At 43.0% G+C, this 25,963-nt stretch overlaps 1 protein-coding gene across 2 annotated transcripts in view; it reads right to left on the reverse strand.

The window, feature by feature from the left end:
- ADTRP (androgen-dependent TFPI-regulating protein) overlaps positions 1-25,963 on the reverse strand; it is a 65,690-nt gene that overhangs the window by 17,639 nt on the left and 22,088 nt on the right. For both annotated transcript variants that reach the window (XM_011962693.1, XM_011962692.1), the window contains one exon: positions 4,350-4,465. In XM_011962693.1, coding sequence (XP_011818083.1) covers positions 4,350-4,465 — 116 coding nt within the window. The remainder of the gene's footprint in view (positions 1-4,349; positions 4,466-25,963) is intronic.

Below are 25,963 nucleotides of genomic sequence, written 5' to 3' on the forward strand. Positions count from 1 at the left end.
CAAACAGGTCCAGCAAAGAGAATTACTGACCCCTGCTCTCACACTTTCTGCACTTTCCTGGCCTTGGGACTGTGCTCCTGTTGTTTACTTTCTCTCATTTTTTCTAGCTCTAATCCTGCCGGTCCTTCAGGACTCAGATCCAATGCACGCCTTCCACAGCGCCCTTCCCACACTGCTCAGCTGGATGCAAACTGTTCCTTTTTTGTGACTCCTTGTTTTTTTGTTTTTTGTTTTTTTAATGATGTTTCACCACTTTCCATCTTCTGTACTTATAATTTGTATGCATGGGTTACCTCCACTTATTAAGGATAAACCCCCTGCAGGCTGAAGCTTGGCCTTATATAACGTTGCTTTTCTGAGCAGGACCAACCATGTGTTAGGGAAAATATTTATTCAATAAAAGAATGATAAAAACCAGCAGAAGAAACATTTCTATTTTTTTTGCTCCTCACCACTGCCTCAGAGAGAACTAGGTGAGGTGTTTTGGGGTAAGAGAGAAGGGAGGAATAAGCGAGCTACCGTATTTAAAGGTGACTAATGCTTTCCAAAGGAAATGAAAGATTTGCAGTCATTACGATTTTGCAAAGCTTTATTTTCCCACTTAAGGGATGGCTCTTCAATTTTGCAATCTGAAAAAGAACTAAAAGCAACCACCACATGTAAGGCGGTCCCCTCGGTCTCAGGGACTATTTTTAGGTCATTGTAACATGGTTTCGGCAGTGAAATGCTTCTCCAGCTCAGCTTCAGTGCTGTTTTCCTGACTCATGTTCATTTCTCACGCTCCCTCTGGCCCGAACCCATGCTCTTTACCTCATTCGTGCTATGCCATTTCCCCATTTGACCATCTAAACTGGCACATCTGACAGCGGGCCCATAGCCACTTCCCTAAAACATCTCCATGGGTATCCACAGCTTGTAGAACTTCATGGCCATCTGTGGCTGTGAGGAGCCAGGGGCCCTGGAATCTGCGTAAGGGTGGGGATGGCAGGCACCAAAGAGTCTGAGCTCCTCTAACCGGGATGTGGACAGAAATAGAGATGCTTCCATCAACAGGACAACATCAAAAACCCTCCTTTAAATGTCTATATTTGATTTGTTCTAGCAAAAATGAGGCTTAATGGACCAAATACCAACTTAGTATTTCTCATGAAGGATGAAATCCCAAACCACCTCAGCTCCCCACTGGGCACTGGAGCCTACCCAGTCACATTTCTTCTGGTGACGGGTCTCCATCCCTTCCCTCCACTCCCTTGTTACCAGTACTTTACTGTCTAATCCAAGCATAGAGCTGGGAACAACACGTGAAAGATTTCAGAGGCTGGGCGTGGTGGTTCACACCTGTAATCCCAGCACTTTGGGAGGCCGAGGTAGGTGGATCACCTAAGGTTGGGAGTTCAAGACTAGCCTGACCAACAAGGAGAAACCCCATCTCCACTAAAAATACAAAATTAGCTGGGTGTGGTGGCGTATGCCCATAATCCCAGCTACTTGGGAGGTCGAGACAGGAGAATTGCTTGAACCCGGGAGGCGGAGGTTGCGGTGAGCCGAGATTGTGCCATTTAACTCCAACCTGGGCAACAAGAGCGAAACTTCATCTCAAAAAAAAAAAAAGAAAAAGAAAGATTTCAGAGTGTAGAGCTAGGTCAAGCTTTGCGCATGCCCATCCATCCAGCATTTAGCTGAATGGTTTTGCACACACTGGGAACTGAACAAATACCTGGCCATATAAACACAGTGGAAAGACAACTGGATTTGGAAACAGAAGACCTCAGTTTTAGTTGGCTCAAGTACCAGCTTTGCATCTCCACTGCACCTCTGCCATATGACCATGGGCATGTCATCTACCCTACTGGAGATTTAGTTTTCCGGTGCTAAGTCATCTTTAAGTCGCCTCCCATTGCTCACACTCTCTGATTTTATTTGTGGATTGACTGATGTTTTCATCAGTTGGCTAACATCAACTCCCCTGAGTTACCAGCAATGCCACCAACTGGTCTACCTGTCTTGTTCCTCTTCAGTCTGATGTCCACACTTCAGCCAGAATCGTCTTTCTAATCAGCTTTCTTACATAAACCACATCATTTCATTCCTCTGATTATAATACTTTTCTACAGAAAAGCACTTGGTTTAAAAGTCTAAACTCACTGATGTGGATTTACAACCTGGCTTTACCCTGTCCTCTAATTCAGCCACACCCTCAGCTCCTCTAGCCCTTTGCAGATGCTGTTTCTTCTGCCTAAAGGTCTTTTCCACATCTCTTTTGACCTATTCTTACTCAATACTTGGGCCTCAGCTTAGACAGTGCTTCCCTTTAAGAGGCCAGTCCTGCATACCTCTCTGTGTGCCCGTAGCATCCTGAGCTTATGCCTATTACAGTCCTATCACCCTGTCTCCCACTGTCTGACATGCTCCTCTTTCCCCGGCAGCCTCTAAAGGTAGCAGGTTTCCTGAACATCACTGTATCCTCCGTATTTTAGCATAGTGCCTGGAGCTGGTGAACCACTGAATCGATAAAGGATGCACTTGTACCTGGTTCCCATCTTGTCGCATTTCTTTCTTCAATCTCCTAATTAACTGCATCATGACGACACCCGCCCAGGTACTGACAAACCAACCTCCTGGCTACTACTTCTCATTTTTATAGCCACTGTAATTTTCCCCAATAACAGCAGTGGCCTTAGGTGCTTTTTATCTTCTTGGTCCCCAAAAAGGAAAAGAACAACAAGGGTCAGATATGTGAACTGATAATCAACTTACAAGTCCTTAGGTAGAAGACATTAGTAAGTAAAAGGTAATAACTTACATATATGAACTACAAAATTTACACTTTGCAATAAAGAGTAAGTTAAACACCACCAAAAAAGATACAGCATCTGAATTCATGTGTATAATCAGCTAGCTTCTACTTTGCTTCTCTTCAACACACGCAAGAACAACAACAACAAAATCTTTATGTGTCTATACTCTTACTCCAATCCAGGTCCTAGATACTCTGTCTTTAGGGATATATTCCTTTGTGTAAAGCCAGATATGGCAAACACATAGCATATATCTTACCACTGTCCATTGTCATGCTATTGAAAGTCATTGCCTAATAATCAAGCAAATTTTTCTTGGTAGTGTCTCAGAATCCTTCTCAACAGAGTGCTCCAGACATCAACTATCAGTAGGTCCCAAGCTTGAGCCTCATTCTCTGAAAGTTCCCTTGTTAAAATGTAAAGGCTTCAGAGGCTGAAGAACAATATAGAGCACCGGAGTCTTGGGGTGGATTTATTGAGCAAGTGCTTTCTTCAAGATGGGAGAAGAAAGATTTGGGTACTCGGGGAAACAGGGGCACAGAAAGGTGGGAGGGGTAGACACCACAAAAGGGAAGGAAGGGTTAGGGAGAAAACAGCAGATGAAGTCTGAACACCAAGTTTGTTTGCTCTAAGACAGAGGCTGGTTGAGTCCATAAAACAGGCACTGCTAGAGCCCAGGTTCTTTGAAATGCGCTCTCTCTCGGCTTCCATCCCTGACAGAGCACTGAACTGAACTAAACTTCCCCGCATATAGGGATCAGAGGGTTGTCCAGATTGTCACACATGAATAGCTTGTGTGAGTCTAGAGAAGGAACACTGATTAGCTTCCAATCTGCAGATCTTGTGTTCAGCAAGCCTCTTTCTTTCAGCAGGAGCAAAAGCATGGTACCAGATGAGAAGGTTATAGAATGGAAGAAAAGTTTCTCAGTCACTGGGTGAAAGGCCAAGCACGTTCCCTTGATTATAGACTATTGGGCAGCATTTCTGAAAATGAGTGTTGCCAGGTGGTTGAATGATGAAATCTAGGCCAGCTACTGAAATTGTCTCCCATGCATTGCCCAAATGCCTTCTAGGAGATCTGATGCCAACTGCTGATGCAAATAAGCCCATAATGAAACAGGCAACAGGAGTGGACAAACCTAGCCTGCTCTGCCCGCTAAATGCCTTTTTAGGTAGAATGTAGTTAGACGCCTCAGATCCCTCAGCCATTCGAACATGTTCACTGAAGACAGAACCAAGGAGCAACATTTCCTTGGGAAAGCAAGGTGCATGGCTTTGCAATGATTAATCCTTCATGAGAGAGAGAGAGAGAGGGGGGAAGTTGTGACTTGCTGTGTATGTGTGTGCACACCTGCATGTTTCTGTGCATGGGAGGTTTCCATGAGCATTAAAATCAAACAATAAGAATCCTTCTTACCTGGAAATGTAAACATGATTAAATCCTTATTAAACCAAGATAAAGGGATTCTGACAGAACAGTACACATTTCTGGAACTTCCCTCGGGGCCTTGAATGACAAGCCTGCATTGACTTTCTCCATGTGATTCTTACCGGCTGATGTAAGTAACGCTGGCAGCAGTCAGCAAGATGAGTCCTGTCTTCTTTGATGGATAGGAGTGAGGTCCGAGGACGACTTCAGCCAATGTGATGGGGAATATGAGAGTGTGCTGGAGGAGAGAAAATGGCAAATCAGAATGGCAGGGTGGCCGGGGTGCCTATCTACCTCTTCCACACTGCTAGATGAACCTTTCCAGGTCATGCTCCCTAGATGCCCAAGGACCGACAGTGGCTCCCTTTTGCCTACCACATTAGTCCAAATTCCTCTGTCTGGCTACCAAGGTCTTTGCATTGTGTCTCACCCTCTCTCTGCTCCTGCTTATTGCCTACTGCTCCCCTGTCCCCACTTTTTTTTTTTGCAGGGTGGGGCGGAGATGCAGTCTTGCTCTGTCACTCACCCAGGCTGGAGTGCAGTGGCGTCATCTCGGCTCACTGCAGCCTCTACCTCCTAGGTTCAAGTGATTCTCCTGCCTCAGCCTCCTGAGTAGCTGGGATTACAGTCATGTGCCACCAAGCCCGGCTAATTCCAAGCCCGGCTAATTCCTGACCTCAAGTGATCTGCCCGCCTTGGCCTCCCAAGGCGCTGGGTTTACAGGCATAAGCCACCGTGCCTGGCCCTCTCCTAAAACACACACACACGCATGCACACACACTCATGCATACTCTCACACACATTCACACATTCATGCACAAACATGTGCACTCACATTCATGCATACATACATTCATGCACACCCATGCACATGCACACACGTTCATGCATATTCTCACAGATATTCACACATTTGTGCACAAACACGCACACTCACGCATACACACTTAGGCATATTCTCACACATTTGTGCACACACATGCACATGCACACATCCATACTCCTGCATACTCTCACACACATTCATACATTTGTGCTCACATACACACGCCCACGTGTACACACACCCCTCCTCCGTTAGACCGAGGCCGTCTCCTTCACCCTCCGTCGTGTCTCTTTCACCCTCCGTTGTGCTCAGCATGCTCACTCGTACTTGCAGCCTCCTGTCCCTGCTTCCTCTCCCTGTGTGGACTGTGCCTTCCCTCCCCGGGATTCAAATCCTCTGTGTTCTTGCAGCCAGTGCAATCTTCCATGATACTGTCTCTGAATTTTCCTCTTGCTAATTTCTCTCACTCAACTCGACTGCATTTATATCCTGTGCCATGTAGTCTAGCACTTATGGTGTATATTCGTAAGCTCTGGGGGGCCGGAGAACACGTTCCACCCATCTCTGCGTTTCCTATTGCATTTAGCATGGTGTAACCGAGCTCAGTCCTGCTGAGGGTGGTAAGTGTGTAGGGTATGCGTGAGCCTCCCTCTGAAACCCCTATGTCCTCCCCCTCCTTCCCTGCATCACCCCCTCCTTATAACCATCTGTTTTCTTACATCCTCCAAACCCTTAACAGTATATTTTTTAAAATGACATAATCAAGGAAATAACTTTAGGAATGGTGGTGTTTTCACATGCAAGGACTGCTGCAGCCTACTCCCATCTTGATTATAGAAGCTGACCTGGGAAAGGTCACTGGAGTATGTGTGCCATGTCTTTTCATTTATTGATAACATTTATGAAGTCCTTCTGCCATCCTCTGAGCTTACTGAGAACATCTAGTAGTGCTAGTATTTTGTGTTTTTTGTAGTTCCAGCGGTCATGCCTCCTTCACTCCTACTCGCCAATTTCCTCAGCTCGTGGCTGCCTCTTTCACCCACAGTCTCCACCTGCAAGCTCCAACCGCATCTTGTTCCTGAGCCCCAAGGCAGCTATGTTGGCCCCTTAGTTAGGGTAGTCTCTGGAGCTTGGGAATGTCACTGTGTTCCCATGCCCAGCAGTGCAGCTGGAACTCTGGGTGTTGGCTCTGGGCAGTCCTTGTGCTGTCATTCACAAAATTCTTGTGCTCAGGAGGCATCCCCAGGAGGCAGTAGCTTCCTCCCATCTGAGCTGAGCTGGCTACAGCAGTTGGAGATCACGATGACCCACAGATGACCAGAAATGGGTCAAGTGAGGTCATTTGGTGAAGCAGGAGAGGGTGAGAAGGACTAGGCTATAAGTACAGGGCAGCATGGGGTGAAGAGGACCTCTCAGCGTGTCCCGGTCAAGGCTACAGTGGGGTGGCCCAGAGCACCTGGGCATCTCAAGGGCCCTGGGCACCCTGAATTTTACTAACAATGCCTAGAGAAACAGCATTGCAGACAAGCCATAGCTTTCACATAATTTGCTCACGGCTGGTCCTGAACACACTGACTGGTTGGAGAAACAAATGGAAAGACTCCCAGGCCCTCATCACACCTTGCATCTTTCTTCAGTCTGATTTTAGGCTGCAGCTTCTGTGTCTCTCCCTCTAATAAAAAAGCATGGCATCTAAAGGCACACAGTTTCTAATCTAACCCTGGGCTAAAGACAAAATCTCTCTGAACTTCAGATTCCCCAGTTATAAAATGGGTTCAATAAATAGTACATATCTCTGGGGAGGTTGCTATGGGGACTGAGGTGAGTGCGTGGAATATGCTTGGTCTCCGGCCCTGGAGAGCTTCCGTGAGCATTTGCTAAGGTTGTCACTATTATCAGTGTGACTGTTGTCCTTCATCTCATTGGTGGGCCCGGGGTGGGGTGCAAGCAAGGGTCCGGGATATCCGTGGCTTCAGGTGTTTAGATGGACTCTGGCCTGGGTCTGCAAGAGGCTATGGCGTGCCAGCTACTGGAGTATGGTTGTCCCCGGGGCTCCCTCCCCAGCCCACAGCTGGTGCCTACATTCCCAGCCAAGGCCACCTCAGAGCCCTGCTGATGCTCAGTGACCAACAGGGATGCTCTCTTCATCCAAAGGCCACCTCAGCAGGCAGGAGATGGAGCTGTCTCCCTGCACAGCCACTTGCCTCTCTCTCCCAGCCTTCACTCTGCTGCAGCCAGGAAGATCCAACCTCTATTAAAAACCATTAGCAAGCCCATTATACTGGCCATTGATCTGATGAATTTTATTAACCCTGCCCACAATCAGCAGCTCCCGTCCTCTACATTAACAATCATTTGGAACAGAATTCCTGTGGAATAATGTACTGTGTTCGCGTTAGGAGTAAATGAGTTCACGGTGATTAATGCTTTTACAACAAACAACTCAGGAATGCATGACTGGTCACCTCTTTCAGGAGGCTGCCCTTTGCAAGTGACATTCAATTGGATTTCCAAATGAATTCTCCCTGATGGCTTCTGGGAAATTTACTTCAGTGATGTCATTAGTGATGGGCCATATACCTCGACTTCATCCTAGCTAAAAGGTCTTTGCAAGCATCACATTTTCTGGTTGGGGCTGGGAGTAGCAATGAGGAAAAGAGCCTTCTAAATATTGAACTGCAGTGAAGAGCCAAACATGATGCAATAAGCCTTCCGGTGTTTCAAACGTATGGGTATTTCACCTCACTTTGACATAAATCATATGACCTTTGTCAGACAGCACATATTTCAATAAAAAAAGGAAGAACAAAGTCAGTAAGAGAAAAATCAAATATGCTTTTTGCTTCCAAAAAATCTAATAATTAGGCTGGGATTGACACAAATTAGAATGCTGCCAAAAATTACTGGAAACACTGACTCATTCTGTATTTCAATTAACAGTTTCTCAGTTTCCCTTATAAACAGCGAAGCTGACAAAAATTAATTATCTCAGAGGGGGTAAAATATTTCCTTCCAAAGTAAACAAAACATCATGGGCTAAAACAATAGCATGTGTAAACAGAGGGGATCTAGTGGAGCTATCTTTCCTTGTCATTAAAGTCATCGTTTTGGTAGATTTTCCTTTAAATGTCTCTTTCCAAATGCAACGGTTATAAGGAGAGTGTTGTTCTTCTCCCATCCTTTTCTATTCAATTATACCTTCCCCACCATTCTCCATATAATGCCAACTTTCACCTGAATATCTTGGAGTGAGAACTACCAGCATGAAGTATCGATTTAAGTATTAGTGTAATAATCACACTAGATTTGCTGCTTACAAAATAGCCTTGCAGATAAGTACGGAGATTTACCAGCCCATAGAAAATTTTTGCAAAGTTGCATGACTGACAACATGGAAAATAATGATAATGATTTGAGCACTTGTTTGTACTCACCCCATACAGGTAGATAAGTGGCTCTATTAAACAATTTCCCTGCATATGAGGCTAAACTTACAGTAGGATGAAGTTTGCCTGACCTTTGAGAAAGAAGCAAGCCTTAATCACTGAGAGAACACATGGAGCCAACAGGTCTTTATCACTGTCATAGAGGCTCCAGAGACTGAATCTTGAAGGCTATGTTGATCACAGTCTTATCCTAAGGTTCTTACAGGGCCCAAGAACACTTAATTTTCTCCAGTGAAAAAAATTCAGAGAGCCTGAATTTTACATATTGTAAAATCAGATGATATCATAAAAAAATCTAATCTCCGCTTCTTTCCTCTATTTCATTTCCCTTCTGGACTATCTCTTGTGTTGAGTTTGAGTTGACCAAGATAAATAAACTGACTTCTACCCTCTCAGATGGGTCATCAAGAGCTTTCTCCCGCAGATGCTGTTTCTATATCACCTGCTGCATATGTGCCTTAATACTCTCTTCCTCTCCTCTATTCAAGCCACATTCTGATCTGAGAATTAGTTCCCCATATTGGCTCTTCCCAAACTGAGGTCCTTTCCTCCAAGTCTCTACAATGATACCTTTGGTTTGCTTATGGTACTAATGGATAAATACTTTTAAGTGAAGTTTTAGTGCACTAACAAGATCTCATTTCTGGGTACATTAAGGAGGATTTCTTTTGTTTACAATGTATCAAATATATCGTTTTGTAATTTTAAAAAATGGAAGCCTTCACAAAATCTCTTTGGGGAAAACACATGACCAAAATATCAATTAAAACATAAACGTAAATACAATAGACATAGAAATGGAGGCAAAACAAACGTTAATCGAATGCCATCACATTCAGGCTTATTATTACACTGCTGGATCACATTTCTTAAGCTTGAAAATTGCATGCAATAAAGGCATGCAGTAATAGTTGTTTTGTAAATTCTAGTAAGGCAATCTCTGGTTTTGATAATACCATCCATTTGCAGGCTAAAAACTTTTACCTGCCTCCTCACTAACTTCCTGTGCTACAATTTCTGCCTCTAACTCCCTACAGGTAGAGACAATGGTGATGGTCCGTGACATGTTTTTAGGAATATTTTGTATCTGAAAGCAGAGACCATTTGTATTCTCTGTTCCTTACATTATTAAAGGTACAGTTTTGCTTTAAGTAAATCTGATATCTGGAAATCTGGAAACGTGCACACAGGCTATAGAGCTTATATCTCTACGGGACTTAAAAAAACAACTTCCAACTATGCTACCTGTACAAGTCTTTTCAGTCTCAAAGGCTGAAGTTTTTAAAGAGAATTGGGTTTGTAAAAATTCTCTTTTCTATCTTCTAGGAACTCAAGTGCACAGGCCAGACACCACTGTCATTAAAGAGTCAACATTAAAATTCGCTGGGAGGAAGGGATTGGGGAGATAAATCACCCACAGAAAGAGCCACTGACTTCTCTTTGATCTCCACTGTCAGCCTAGGTGGGCTAACACACGTTCCCCAGCCTGCAAATGCAAGTTATATGGCAAAGAGTAGTCATGTTTGCAATTTACTCTGAAATGCACAAAACCAAGATGAATCAATGGATGCACAAGTGGAGAGATCTATGAGAAAGCAAAAACAGCAAACTATTAACAGTAGAATCTACGTGGTGGGTGACCCAGCTATTCACTGTAAAATTCTTTCAACCTTGCTTTATGTTTGAAATTTGTCATAATAAAACTTTGGGGGAAACATGAATAGTCTTTACTGATCCAGAAAGAGAAATGAATGCCCCATTGGGCCAAGGAAGAAAAGCACACTGTTGTTTATGAACTCTTATGGGACTTGAACAGATGGTTAAATGACAACTTTATGAATCTTCTGAAGAGAATTTTTAAGGGATCTTTTACTTACTACCCTGCTGTCCTTTGGGTTAATCTGTAGTTTGACCAGTATTTCAAAGCATCATTCTATTACAAAACTAGTTGGCTTTGAAGGAATCCAGCCTGGTGAAGAAGTGGCAATTTGTATTCTATCCAGTTAAGGATAAGATTTAAAAAAAAAAAAAAAAAAAGATATGGGATCTTAGGACCCTATAATCAGGAATCAGAAATATATTCACCTCTTCCTGCCCCCATCCCCTCTCTCTCCAACCCTCTAAAGTATCCAAATCCCTTCTTCCTACTGAGCTCTCGCTGGCGATAATAACACCCTACACACCTGCTGTCAGTGCTGACTGACTCCTTTACTCCTCACATTCAAACTTCATTCACTTTTTTACCAAAATGCTTTCCATAGCTGCTTATTCTTTTATCTTCCCAGGCATCACTTCCTTAGCTTTTCCCTATTTTGGTACATACAATCACTTAGCTTTTCCCTATTTTGGTACATATAATCAGGTGCATAGTCTGGTACATTGCAATCAGGCAAACCTAAAAAACAAGTTTTAATGTTGCTACTCCCCAGCTCAAAAACCTTCGGTGGCTCTCTATTGCCTCTGTTCACTATCTACACGCCTTCCCTCATCTCATCTCTTATTTCTCAGAGCATCTCAGCAGGCTCCCTCTCTTCTCCTCAGTCCCCTTATTATCCTTTTGTTTCAACCCATTTTTCTTCTCTAGTATTCTTCCTTGTTTTTTAAATTTTTAACTCTTTAATTTTTTCTCTCCTAACTAATGCCATACATCTTTGAGATACCTTACCCAAAAAGCCCATTTATTAACATGAGAAGATAGAAATGAAAATTAGAACTCAGAAGAACACTGAAACACAAATACACCAATCAGAAAGCTTACTGGGCTTCTATTGTTGAGATTCAAGTTTAGCAATATGCTTCCAGACAAAGTAAAAAGAGCAAGATGAAATGTACACACTTCCTATTTTTTGTTTTTTGGAGAAATTAAAGATTTCCCCCTAGGCATTAGGCCTGAAAGAAATTACTACCATTGTATTTTTATTTTAGCGGGACTAAGCCTCATAGTGACCTCAACAGTGTCCTCATAACAAACAGTTCAGAGGTCTAGATTCCATAAACTGATAACATCTGAAGGCAAAATGACGAAGCTCAATCAAGTGAAGGAGATGCTGCCAGTGAGGAGGTAATATTTTATATTTTTGTAGCCTTATGTGATCTGAGCAGTAGAGGAACTCCAGAAGTACCATTTTCCCCATGGGTGTTTTGTTTGTTTTTGTTCCGATTGTGAATCGGACACCAGCCGGATTTTATTCTTTGTTTAAAGCCTGTAGTGCAGGCATTACCACTGTTGATAACACAGAGATCTAAACACTTGGAGAAATTAAAGGAGTCAGTGCTAATGTTGAACCCTTTTACTGCAAATAAGAAGCCTCACCAAGGAAACCATCCCCAGCCTTTCCGTGTTTGTGAGGCTGTGGCCCGTCCTGCCTTCTCATGGGATGCTCACTCTTCCGTCTGTTCTGTGGCTCTGTTGGTCTGCACTCAATGCTTCACTGCTTAACAACATTCCAATTTGTTTTTTACACTGTCAATTTCATGTGTTTTTTCCCCTTCCTTTTCTCAAAGAGATGATAAACTCTTTGAGGGCAAAGCTCTCATTTATTTTTTCAGGACTCCCCTCCAGCCTCTCCTCAACACATATTTTGACTGCTTCTCTTGTGCACCTGCCCACTGGAGGATCGAGTCCTTAATGAGGCCTGCAGAGGTCCCAGGGATCTGTCTTTCTTCCCGTGCCCACCCTCTAATTACTCTGCGCTCCCATGTGAAGACCAGGTTTCCCCCTCTCACTGCGGATATGGCACTCACCTGCGTCTCCTTCACTCAACCCCCTTGGCCTTCACATCACTTTACAGGGCTCAGTGACCCTCAGCTGAACCCTGAAACTCCAGCAGGCTCCCTTTCTTGGCAGAACTGAAGGCTCCTGTGCTCATTCCTATCATGATATAACACTCGTACATTCACCTAATACTGACCAAAGTCTTCCAGAGATGGAAGCAACTCAAGGCTTGGGGTCACCATTTTCTCTCTAGTGCCTGCAGTGTTTAACCTATTCTGGCCACTTAACATCAGTGACATTAATGAACAAGTCAATAAAACAAAGTGGGGCAGAAGAGGAAGACAGGTCTTCTGCACAGCCTGGGAGACCAACCCAGACTTGCTTCACTGGACTCCAGCACCCACATAGCAGGCTGTGTCCAGGATGGGAGGGTTGCACAATCAACCCCACTTCCAGCTGGTGACCTTAAGGCTTTCTTACAGCTGTAAATGGCACCCCAAAGCTTGGAAATGGGTGTTGGGGATCAACATACTTTGGATATTTGTCCTCTCCAAATCTCATGTTGAAATTTGATCCTCAGTATTGAAGGTGGGGCCCAGTGGGAGGTGCTTGGGTCATGGGGGGTGGATCCCCTATGAACAGCTTGGTGTGCTTGAGTAATGAGCGAGTTCTCACTCTTAGTTCCCATGAGATCTGGTTCTTAAAAGAGCCTGGCACCTCCTCCCCTCTCTCTTGCCTCTCTTCCTCTCTTGCCATGTGACATGACATCTCCCTTGTCTTCTGCCATGAGTAAAAGCTCACCAGAAACCAAGCATGCTTCCTGTGCAGCCTGCAGAACTGTCAGCCAAATAAACCTCTTTTCTCTGTAAATTACCCAGTCTCAAGTATTTCTTTACAGCAATGCAAAATGGACTAACACGGGGGCTACAGAAAAGCCTGTGAAAAAGTATGACTCTTAGAAACAATCAGTGGGTGCCCACTCTATAGTCACTAAATGGTAGACTCAATAAAAAGGCACCACTGAATAGGAGCTGGCAGCCCTGCAGGAAGTCAGAAGGTATGGAGCCAGCAGAGACTGTTCTTTGTTCATCTTGAGACTCACTGGTCTGTGGCTCTACATTCCGAGATGGGGCCAGGTAGAAAGGCCCCCGGGTTTTGCTTGGTATCTCCTCCGTGCCCCTCTTCTTCATCAATCTGTAATTCACTCTCCTCCATGGTTCTTTGCCTGGCTTCACATGGTGCACATGGAGACTTGTTTTAAAGACAGAAACAGATGGGCAGCTCTATGGAAAGCTGCTCCAAGTTGGAGGAAGGAGATTGTTCTTTTAAAGAAAGAGGAAGTTTAGGAAGCATGGGGATCTACTCTCACTTTTGGGAAACTGTGTCTCAGGGCACCATCCCTTCCTTTCCAATATCTCATCACAATGTCAAGTAAGGCCTCAGAGTGTGTAAGCAGCTGGTTTCCCTGGGAGATACTAGTGGTTCTGGAAAGCACCCTGTAAGCACAAACTCTGGGGCACAGTTCCAAACCTTCCGCATGACTGATCCCATGACAGATGTTTCCACACTTTCTCCTTCCTGCCTCTGGCCTTCCCTCCCTTGCTGACCTATCAGGGTTTTCTAAAGGGATGTGCAGTCTGTTTTGTGAGAATGGCATCTACTCATTGGTGATTTTCCTAAATGCACATAATCAGTTGATTTAGGGTTAGTCAATCTCTCTCTGTCTCCTGTGTGTGTGTGTGTGTGTGTGTATGTATGTATGTGTGTGTGTACCTCTTGCCAGTAGAGAAGGGAATGGCTAACAAGTAGGGCCTAAAGGTAAAAGATAAGAAGTTGTTTTCCCAGGAAATGCCTTCATTCAATACCTGTCAAATATCTCTTGAGAAGCAGTTCTGCTTCAGCATTCTAGGTAACTGAAAGGTATATAAGATATGGTCTTTGAACTCAAAAAAAATAATAATAAATTTCAACTTATATCTATTGTAACCCTACAGTGTCAATCTAGGACGAGGCTAGTCCTAAGGCATTATATAAAGGAGGCTCTGAAAGTGTTAGACAACAGTAGGCAGCACCACATCAAGCCTTTGGTGTCCACAATGAAAGACGATAAGTTCTTGTTTAAATCAAAGAAAGAGTTATGGCAAAATCTTCCTATTCTAAAAGACTCAAGGATTTCCCTTCAACAGCTTTTGTGACATTCCCAAGCTGTATCTAATGATCTCAGAATGTGCCACTATATTGTGCTTTGTTATTTCAAAATAAAAGTTAATTTTAATTCCCTATTATTAAAAACATATAACTATATGTGAGAGGTTATTTTTTCAATTATGAACATTTTTTTCTTTCTTTCCTTGTTTAGAGACACGATCTCGTGCTGTCACCCAGGCTGGAGTGCAGTGGCATGATCTTGGCTCACTGCAACCTCCGCTTCCTGGGTTCAAGCGATTCTCCTGCCTCAGCCTCCCGGGGAGCTGGGATTACAGGCGTGTGCCATCACACTTGGCTAATTTTTGTATTTTTAGTAGAGATGGGGTTTTACCACATTGGCCAGGCTGGTCTCGAACTCCTGACCTCAAGTGATCTGCCTGCCTTGGCCTCCCAAAGTGCTGGGATTATAGACATGAGTCACCCTGCCCGTCCATGAACTTTTATTCTTTCTGAGAATCCAAGAGCAAAACAAAACAAAAGCAGAAGGTCATCTATACGATGTCAAGCTAAAGATGTCCAGTGGCTTAGTAGATTTATGAGTTTGACACTCAGAGGAGAAATCCAGCTGGAGACAGAGGTTTGGGAGCCATCAGAGTGTCGACATCACTGGATTAAGTGGTAGTAGTTGAGATAACCCAAAGAGTATATGAGTTGGAGGAAGAATAAAGCATATAGGAGAAAGCACTGTGGAGACACACCAGTTGAGTCAGAGTTTCTAAACCTCTGTACTGTCGATGTTTTAGAATCCATAAGTCTTTGTAGTGGGGGGTAGGCCGGCCTGCGCATTGTGGGATGTTAAGCAGCATCCTTGGCTTCTACCTAGTAGCATGCCTTCCCCATCCCCCAAAGTTGTGACAATTAAAGTTGTCTCTAGACATTGCCAAATGTCCCCTGCAGGGCACAATCCATCCTGGTTGGGAAGTCTTGATTCAAAAGATAGGCAAAACAAAAGCATTTTGCAAGGTTGATTGACAGGAGTGGTCAGAAATTCCAGAGGTAAGGAAAAGAGGGAAAGAACTATTTCAGGAGAGATGTGTCCAATGCTTTGGAGAGGTAGTCAGGCATGAGCACCAAATCTACTGGGTTTCCAGACAAGAAGGCTGTTGGTAAGCATGCAGGCCAGGAGCTTGCCCCTTGTGTTTTCAATGAGCCTGTCCTTCCTTCCAGGCTAAGTCCTCCATTTCTTGTTGAGTGTCTGGGACTTTGAGGGTTCAACCTCCTGCTAAGTGGATTCTTGGATGTGGAGCCAGGAGCCTGAACACTGAGGGAAGATCAGCAAAGAGATGTTCCCCAGAGGGCACTGCCATCAATTCCACAACCCTGAGGATGGCTGGGAATCTTAACAAGTTTGTAAGTGTAAAATTTAGGCACCTACCGTGCAGGACCAGTTAGCAACAAGCCCACTTGCTTAGAACCCTCTACACTACTGAAAACGCAAGCCTGGGGCATTGAGACAAACTTCCCATGGCCAAGAAATGTGGCTCACTTCCTTATTATGGTCTTCTTAGGAAAAACTGAAACAAAATTTCTCCAAAGGTCACAAAATTCCTTCTCACCACAGAATAGTACAATGTGGCTTTTAGGAGTTCCTACTTGTGTTTAGAGAGAGATGCTGAAAACACACACACGCTTTTACTGGTAACCAATTTGTACCAGGCGAGCTCTCCAGAATATCCCTCTGAAATGATTGTACACTTTTTGGTTTCCAAATTCAGAAGACATAAAAAGCACAAGAGTTTGTTTTGTTTGTTTGCGTAGTGCACTTTAGCTTTCAAGCTGAATTTTCACGGCTTAATTAGTTTCTAATAAAAGGAAGAGAAATGCTGAAATCTTCTCTGCCTTTACGAGGCTTCTCTTTTTATTCTGCCCTCGACATAAGAAGAAACTTGATTACTATTGGACTGTTAAAACTTCAAGTTCCATAGCAGCCACGAAAGAACTTGTTCTGTTTATATTTGTGGAGTTCCACAAACTTTTCACATGCACAACGAATGAACCTCATTCCTAGCTTCTTTGCCCATCAACAGAAGCCCCTGGTTTGGTAGTATCAAGTATGTCTCCTACGGCCAGCAGCAGCCCAGCAATAGTGATGAGGAGGGAAACTGACCTATCACAGGCTTTCACAGAGACAGAAAGGGGCTGTTCCTTTTTTCAACTGTTTTCTCCTCTTCCCTGATGGCCTCTCTTTCACCTGGTTACCGCCATGATCGTGTCCTTATTCCTCTGCTTAATTTCAGACTCTGCCACCTTTTCTCTTTGATTCACTAATTCTTTGGAGACATGAATACACAGTTACCTAATTAACATCTGGCCACAGTGGATGTAGAGAGGAAAGGATCAGCCTAGAAAACTTTCTGCCAGATAGTATATGCTTTGAGCTACAGCACCAATCAGAACAGACATTATTTCTCCTGAAGCAAAATATATGTAAATGATGACTCTATGCATCTCTTTGAACATAAGTCAGTCATGATTAGACCACATGTCTCAGATATAACGACTAAAAGCCCTATAGATATTTCAAGGCATCAGTAAGCTTCCTAGCAGTGTCCTCACTTATGACTTTCTGTATAAAAGAACACTCCAAAGTTTCCAAATATACAGTGTCAGCTATAGACACTGACACTGTGGGTCGCTAAAGGCTTTCCCTCTCCCTCTAATGCTCCTTGGCCCCAGCACACCCCACTCTACCCCAAAGGAAGAAGAACTCTGGGGTCAGTCAAGGTCACAGAGAAACCACTAAAGTAAGAGCCGAAATCTTCATTCATTCTCTCATGCCATGATCATTAAGTGCCTAACTACATGCCAGGCATTGTGTGGGGTGCTAAGGATTGGGAGGTGGACAGATGTGGTCCCTGGCCTTGCAGACCTTACTGTCAATGGGCAAGTAAGGAAAGAGATACCAACCGCAATGTGTGCTGTGAAGGAAAACAAACAGGAATCTAGGTACCAGAACACAAGTGGAGGAACAAACTTCATGGAAGGCAGTCAGGGAAGGCCATTCTGAGAAGACTATGTCTAAGATGAGACCTAAAGGTGAGCCATGGGAGAGCAGATGGGGAGTGTCTTGGGCAAGGGGGCAGTACATGCTAAGGTGCAAGAAAGAACTTCAAGAGCTGCAGGGCACAGTAAAGCCTGGAATGGCTGGAACATGGAGTGCCAGGGGGAGAGAAGCTCAATCTGTATCTGCAGCATTAAGCAGGGCCCAGGATTACCAGGTTTTGTTGGCCTTAGGAAGGAGTTCGGGTTTATTCTAAGTGAAGCAGGAAGCCACTGCTGAGTATCAAAAAGGGAAATAACATTTTCCAACTGATTTTGCCGTGGTCTGTAGAGGCCTGAAAGTGAAAGCAAGAGGACCAGTTTCGTGATGTTGTATTTAGGTGAGAAATAAACGTGGCTACAAGGGTGTTGGCGGTGGAGCTAGAAAGTGAACAGATTTGCTACCTGTTTTGGAGGTAGAATGGATAAGAGTAGCTAATGGAATGGATAGAGTGGAGGGAGGTGGCAGGGTCAATGCTGGTTTTTGTCTTGGGCAATTGGGAGGATGATGGTTCCATTTCCTGAGATGGAGATGCTCAGAACAGATGAGAATATAATATACTTAGTGAGATTTTATAATATAATATAATATAATATAATATAATATAGTATAATATAATATAATATATTTAGTGAGAATATAATATATTCAGCTCTGTACATGTTGATTCAGAGATAGCTGTGAGATGCCTACTGATGTATACAGTAGCAAGGTCAGGTAGCAGCTGGCTATGCAAATCTGGAACTCAAGGGAGATCTGAGCTGGACACTCAGCACATGGTGAGAACAAAAGCCATGGGAGTGAATGAATGCCAGTTACTGGGAAAGGGGCGTTAGCAAAGCAGAGGTCCCGTGGGAAGCCTGGAAGAACACCATCCTTTAGAGGGCAAGCAGGGGATGCAAGCAGAAACCGAGGTAGGAGAACAAGGGAGTGTGGCATCAAAGGGTTAAGGAAGCAGAGCGAGAGGTGCCCAGTGCTGCTGAGAGGTGAGGAAGATGGGGGCAAAAACAGGTCCCCGGAATTTGGTGACCTGGAGATAATTGGTGACTAGAATATGACGAATGAGCAGAATAAGAATAGATCCTAAGTACAGGTCTGAGGGCAACACTCTTGGGCTACGTTCCATTACAAGAAGCACACTTGTGTGCTTGAGTGACAGTGTGTGCCCCAGAGGAACTCCCAATTAGCCAACTCTTCTCCCACCTCTGAAAATCTTTATAAGAAACAGTGCAGGGCTCAGGAAAATGAAGCTATGACTTGATGTTTGCCTCTGCTTCAGGTGGTAGGAAGAAGGGTTGTCTTTCCACTTTCCACATCTTTACTTTCATCTTATGGAGCAGTCAGTTCCAAAGACTGGAGGCCAGAGAACAGGACTCAGAAAATTGCTCAAACAGCAGGTGCCATTCTGCTTCCAGTAAGGCCAAAGGGACAAAAGGCCCCAGTATGATTCACAAGAATAAAAGGGGTTGGAAAATTGGGGGGAAATTTAAAAACAGCCACTATGTTGGAAGAATTTACACCTTGGTGCATTAGGCAGCCAGTGCAGGCCTGGGGCAGACCTGAGAGTTTGGTTTCTGGCTAAATCCCCGATGGCAGAAAATCCCAGTTAACAAATAGGACTTGCATTTCACCTCTCCCCTCCTGAGGAGGCCCAGGTAGTCCTGCAGGCTTGTGTGCCTAACTTCCATGCTGACACTAACAGCCAAGTAGATCAGGCAATCCTGGGTGCATAAAACCCAATCTTGAGACTTTAATAATATGCAAACTAAATAAACAGCATGCACCAGGAAACAAATGCAAACTCATCCTTAATTGTCACATTGCCTAGCCTGAAAGGCAGGCAATTTGAACACCTCAAGCAATCACGTTATGATCAAGAGCCTTTTCTTAATTGCCAGAAACCCTATGGGTCTCTCCTCCAGGAGAGGATCAAAAAGGACCACACTCCAGCAAATTCATCTATAATCACAATTTAGCATTATTACATAGCAGCCTGTCCCTAATAAAGGGATGAACAAAATGAATTATTTAATCACTAGTTCTCTTTCTTTGCTGATGCCTGTCCCTTTAAAATGAGTGTTTTAGAAACTTTGCATTTTCCTCTGAAATGTACTCTGACCTCCTGCATATGATCCTCCCCAATCTGACTGTGTTATTTAATTTATTTATTTACTTTGAGATAAGAACCTTGCTTAATCACCCAGGCTGGAGTGCAATGTCACGATCTTGGCTCATTACAACCTCTGCCTCTCAGGCTTAAGTAATTCTCCTGCCTCAAGCTCTCAAGTAGCTGAGACTATAGGCATGCATCACCACACCTGGCTAATTTTTGTATTTTTTGCAGAGATGGGGTTTTGCCATGTTGCCCAGGCTGGTCTCAAACTTCTGGGCTCAAGCAATCCACCCGGCTCAGCCTCCCAAAGTGTTGGGATTACAGGCGTGAACCACTGCTCCTGGCTCTGACTACATTATTAATTGGAATTAGCGATTAGTTGCATAGTGTAGAAATCTGTGCCTTCAAGAACAGTAGAGATGTTTCCAGCAGGAAGGAATATAAGCTTGCACAAAAGGCCTTTTCACTATGTCGTCTCCCATCTCCCATATGAATTGGTTCTAATCTACCCCATACCACTTCCAATGTATTCCTATACGTCAGGATAGTTTCTCACCATGGATTCAAATTCCCATTAATATTTTTTCTAGTCAATATTTCCTCTTCTGCTGACATGGAGGTCATACCCTCCATGCATACGTATTATGAGAGTGGTTATTTTAGAAAGTATAACATGCGTATTTAACCTGGTCATGGCTGACATAGGTCACTGTCTCTAGCCCCTCACCCTCCAACAGTCCGACGGGACCTTAGAATACCTCTATTCCAATCACCCCCTCTCGATTTACACTCTATTTTTGCTCAGCATTTTAGCTCATTTTGGAGGATTTTTTTGTATTTTTAATCACTACACATTGGACAAATTCTTTTCCATTGCTTTTAGTATCCAAACCTCCGTTCTGAGATCCTATTTCTTCTTTCTAGAGTATTCCCTTTAGCATCTCCTTCAGAGAAGACTTGTGGGTGGGGAAATCTGCTCTAGTGTGTCTGAAAATGTCTTTATTTTGCCTCTATTGTAAAAGACACTTTCAGTGAGTAAATAGGTTGACAGTTTTTTCCTTCAGCACTTTGGAGCTATTATTCCATCCCTGGCTTTGCTATTGCTATTAAGAAATCAGCTATCAGTTTAACCATAGTTTCTTTTTAGGAAATCCATCCTATTCCTCTGGTTAATTTTTGGATCATCTTTTCTGTCTAAAGTTTCTGTAGTGTCACACAGCAGGTAGATGAGAGTGGTTTCAGTCCACCCTTAGTCCTGTATGGAATTTATGTTGTACTTCTTGAATCTGAGGATTACTTTTGCATACGTTCTGGGAAATAATCAATGTTTATCTCTTCAAATATTGCCTTTACCTCACTCTTCTTGGTACCTTTTATGCTGCTTTATTTTAGCTTTTGGGAATTTCCATGACTTTCTTGTTGGTAAGCCAAGCATTTTAAAAAGGTTTTTAAGAAATATTTTTATTCAATGTTTTGGGTGTCTTATGAAATATTTTTTTTCAAGTTACTGTTTCACTATATGGCCAGAAACGAAATCACTCAGGACATTTTTCCTTTGAATGAATAACTTTCTCCTCACGTTAAAGATCATAGGCATGATTCAGAAGGAAGCTGTTGATCCGTGAATTTTAAGGTCATGGATCAACAGGGTTCACTTGGGAAAACAGAAGCCCATCCAGGGATTCCAAAGAGGAAGGGTTTCAAGGCTTAGGAAGCTGTTGAAAAGGGAAGGGCAGTGAAAAATAAAGGAAATTTCAACCAGATGGGGGTGATTCATGGGAGCTCACCAGGAAGCCACTACAAACGTCAAAAGTCTTCATGAACTGCTACCATTGATTTCAGCTACTTGCAGGATGAAGTGTGTGATTCCTAGGTGCTTTTCCAGAAGCCACTACTGGCCTCATGTCTGCAATCTTCCCACATATCTATTTGAAACTGCCACTAGGGAATAATGGCTTCTCTTCCTCCACATCTCATGAGAATGCCTCTCATTGGCTGACTGTTGCCTGGAACCATATGGAGAAAGGGATTCTAGCAACAGTGGGTGGCTCCGGGTTTATCCCTTGCAATGCAGTGGAGAATGGAGAAGAGGCGATGGTGACTCCAAGTCAGTAACAGTTTGCATGGGTCATTAATGTATCACTGATAGCACTTCATATTGCACATGTAACATATTTGTTTCTGCTAACAATGCAGAGAATTAAGGATGGTAAACATGCCTTGCCTGTTTAAAGGAACCCAACATCAAAAGAGGTTTATTAATTTTTCTGAAACCACAGCAAGGCAATGGCAGAAATGGAATCAGAGTTGAGGTTTTCTGGTACTTAATTCTTTTCAAGAAGTAAAAAACAAACTTGTCAATTATTTTTACAACTTGGACACACAGCTAAGAAATTTTGCTTCTCCTCGTACCAGTCTGACTTTTAGGGATCAAGCTCCAACATTTTTATTTCTAGTAGCTTATACCTTTCAACTTTTTAGCCCAAGTAGACATTTTTAAAATGTGAAGGGGCATTTGTGAATAGGATTTGAGTTATGAGTTGGTCCATTTCCTGATGACCTGTACCTGAAGATCATTAGATTATATGCATTGTGCTCTAAAAGTTGCCATCTAAAAAAAGAAGCCACTAAGTCTAAGGGTCATTCTCATTGGACATGCAACTCAATCTTCCAGTTGTCAAATATTCAACAAATATTTCTGAAGTGCCTTTTTTTTTTCTTCGCCAGACTTACAATTTCTGTGATCCTGATGATATTTTAAAGCTTCTGACTCTGACATTAGGTTAGTGAAGTATTATTTTAAAATATGTCAGTAAGAGTATGCATATTAATTAAAATGTTCCCATATATAAGCCTTAAATTAAACTCTCTGTGCCAATTGGAGACAAAAGACCTTTATTAAATACTATTAGATAGGTTAAGTATTTTACTATTTCTGCCAATCACTGCTAAAAAATAATACTCATTGTCAAGCATGAAATGGGTAAAAAAGGAAATCTCATCTTATGATTGTCTCTTCAAGTCACATATCCTAAGATGAGAGCAAAACCAGCATTTGCAAGCAATGGCCACATCCTACTGTTCCTGATCGGTAGGCCTGTTATCATCAGGGTTGAATTCTGTTTCAATGCCATCATAATTCCATTGCTGGTTCTCTGAGCAGATAGAGGGAGGATGCACCAACACACCTAGAGATTTTTAGTTAATCAAGGTGCTCTGAAACGGCATCTGGGGCCATTTTAGTTGTCAGCCACCGTTAAAAGTTCACAAGTACACACTCTGCACTCGGCGTAGAATTCCTGAGATCAGTGATCTGAGTGAGAATCAACAGAATCCCAGATTTGAGCAGACCTTTTATTCACACTTCGATAGATACTGTCGGGTGCCCCTGTCTCTCACATGGCTTAACATGCATGAGCTTCCTAGAGACAGAGCTCTTTCTTGTCCTCATTCCCGCACTCCTCTTTAGCTTTGCTCCAATGTAAAGTTTTAGAGGAAATGATAAATCCAGCAAATGCATGAGAGTGACAGAAAGGGGATGAAGCCAGGGTAAGCAGGCCGATGATAGGTTGCAAGAGTTGATGAGATTGAGGAGGGAGATGGTAAAACAAGGACCTTCTATATAAATGGACTTGGATCTTGGATTGGGAGAGAAAGATAAAGGGCACAGCTGAAAATTCAGAAACTCAAGATGAGAAATATCTAAGAGCTAAGGATCCATGTGACAGACGTGTAATACATGGGCAAGTGTAATTATCACATCAAGAAGACTACCAGGAAATGCCCTGCAGAATTATTCCACTGACTGGTAATCCAAGGACCTGGAGGTGGGAGGAAGACAGAAGAACTGGACAAATTCAAATTTCCAATTAGGCACAAGCGGCTTCTTAGTAGGCAGAGAAGATGTTGAGACCAGGAACAAGGTGTGGGGGCTGGTTGAGAACCTGTCAGCAGCTCCTTATTCAAGGCAAGAACGGAACTCCACAGCCTACAGTGTGTCTGCCTCTGGGGTTATTAAGCAACCAGAAGCATGACAGGGCCTTTTCCGTGCTGGCTATTTAATCAGGAAGAGGAGTGTCAGTTCTAACCTGGCAGAGAAGGCGCTCTCATCCGCCCGGCAGGCTGCTCTCGGGGATGTTTCATGTCTGTCTTGAGATCATGGGAGTTTGGCTCTTTCCTTCCACTTAGATTTTTAGCTTTTTCTCTTAGTATTTCAGAGAGATTTAGGATCTTCCGTTATGAGTTTCTCCAGCCTGGTTATTCTCCAGCATCAAGTCATTCTTCCCGTTGGGGTGTTACACATGGTTGCCATGGAAGTGAGCACTGGTTGATTCACACAGGAGAGGGACTCACCAGCAAGCCCTCAAGGGCACTGAATAACCTTAGTTCCTAAAATTCCTAGTAACTTCTCAGAAGACAGCTATACTTTTCTGATCACTAAAAACCTTTGACCTTGAATGAGAAATTAGAATTTTTTTTTTAACTGGTTTTCTTCTGTTTAAAAAGCAGCCTGTTGATATGTTGATAATAGGAAATCACTCAATAATGGAATTTTAAAAATATGCTACTCTTGAGAGCATACATTGGAAGTTCTCTGAATTGGGATTAAAAGGAGGGAAAAAAAAAAATCACGCTTTCATCATCCTGGTCCTTGCTCTCCAGAGATGAAGAAAGCAGACACAGTGAGTGCCCGGTTCCAGCTACGGAAAACCACCAATGGACTGGTTGTCCTCTGGAAGTGTTCACTATTAGACTTTCCTCTGTTTAGCTTGCGATTTCTTGAGAGGCAAAATGGCTTTATGGTGGTTATTCAGGTACCTCTGCTTCCTCATCCCAGTTTAGCTTCTGATTTCACTGTGGCATTTAAGGCATTCAGCGTCTCAGTGTTTCCCAGGTGAATGACAGAAAAGACTCTAACCTACTCTAGGTTAGGAAGTTAATGGAATGATTTTTTTTTAAAAAGGGTGCCTAGAAAGTTGTTTCAAAACAAGGATCCACCCATCAATAACACTGTAGTGCTAAAACCTGAATTGATATTCAAGTAAATATACAGGTGTGGTTAATGATTCCACTTTATTTCTGCTTGGGAGCTTTGGTACATGTTCAGCAATGCTCTGAACAAGGGCCTTTCTCTCGGGATGCCATGGAGACATTCATACAATGGCTTAATTTATGTGTCTCTACTCTCCCTAGACTCACATGAGAAGTTATTTCCCAATACTATTTCCTGGTCATTGTTGTCAGTCATGTTTTCTCTTTCTCATGTAGACCTGGTCTAGAACATGGCCAGAGCACATTTTAGAATTTAATGGTACAAGGGGGCTGGACACGGTGGCTCACGTCTGTAATCCCAACACTTTGAGAGGCTGAGGCAGGTGGATCACTTGAGCTCAGGAGTTCAACACGGTGAAACCCCATCTCTAATAAAACACAAAAAATTAGCCAGGCGTGGCATGTGCCCATGTGACTGTAAATCCAGCTACTCGGGAAGCTGAGGCTGCAGTGAGTGATTATGCCACTGCACTCCAGCCTAGGTGACAAAGCGAGACTCCGTCTCAAATAATAATAAAAAATAATAATAATGTAATGGTACAAGGGATGGAAAATCACAGTTGGGTGACTTGATGTGAAACAGTTGCTTTTGAGATTGTGATTTTAAAGACATTTCATATGCTCTACCTTGGAAAAGTGTCATTTAAAAAAGGCATTGAGAAGTTACCATTGGGGGAAACTGGGCAAAGAGTACACAGCACCGCTATGATTTCTTACACTTACATGTAAATCTACAATTATCTCAAAAAAAAGTTTAATTAACAGTGAGTTAAGGAGTAGAGTAAAGGAAAACTATGCAGATAGTAGATGTTGGATATGTGTTTATACAAAGATTACAGAGGAAGAAATTTATTTTTTTCTGACTAGGGGACTGGACTTGCCTTGAGTAATGGATGTATTAAATACATGAGTATTAGAGAAAACACAGGTTTATGACTTTGGATCATATTCTAGACCCAACTCTATCGCTAATCAGTTCTGTGGTCTTGGGAAAGTTGAATAAACTACTCAAACCTCAGTTTCCTCTTCTGCAAGGTGAGCGGTTTGTAGAGATTGAGACATTTCAGTTCTATGATTCTGGGTTGACATTTATGTCTCCAGGAAACAACACAAGGGAAGATGAATTAGGGCTCACTATTCGATAGCAACTAACACTGACTCAGATCACTACTGACACAGATTATAAGCAATTTACAAAGACAATGAATGTTGTATTAAACAACAGAACCACAATGGGCATTTTAAGAATGTATTAGAAATATATTTTTACTCTCTTCTTCTTTCACCTGGAAAGCAGAATAAAGGAAAACTAATATACAGTATAATTCCAGTGTTT

The sequence above is a fragment of the Colobus angolensis genome, unplaced genomic scaffold (genome assembly GCF_000951035.1).
Source record: "Colobus angolensis palliatus isolate OR3802 unplaced genomic scaffold, Cang.pa_1.0 Scaffold6, whole genome shotgun sequence".
Lineage (NCBI taxonomy): Eukaryota > Metazoa > Chordata > Mammalia > Primates > Cercopithecidae > Colobus > Colobus angolensis.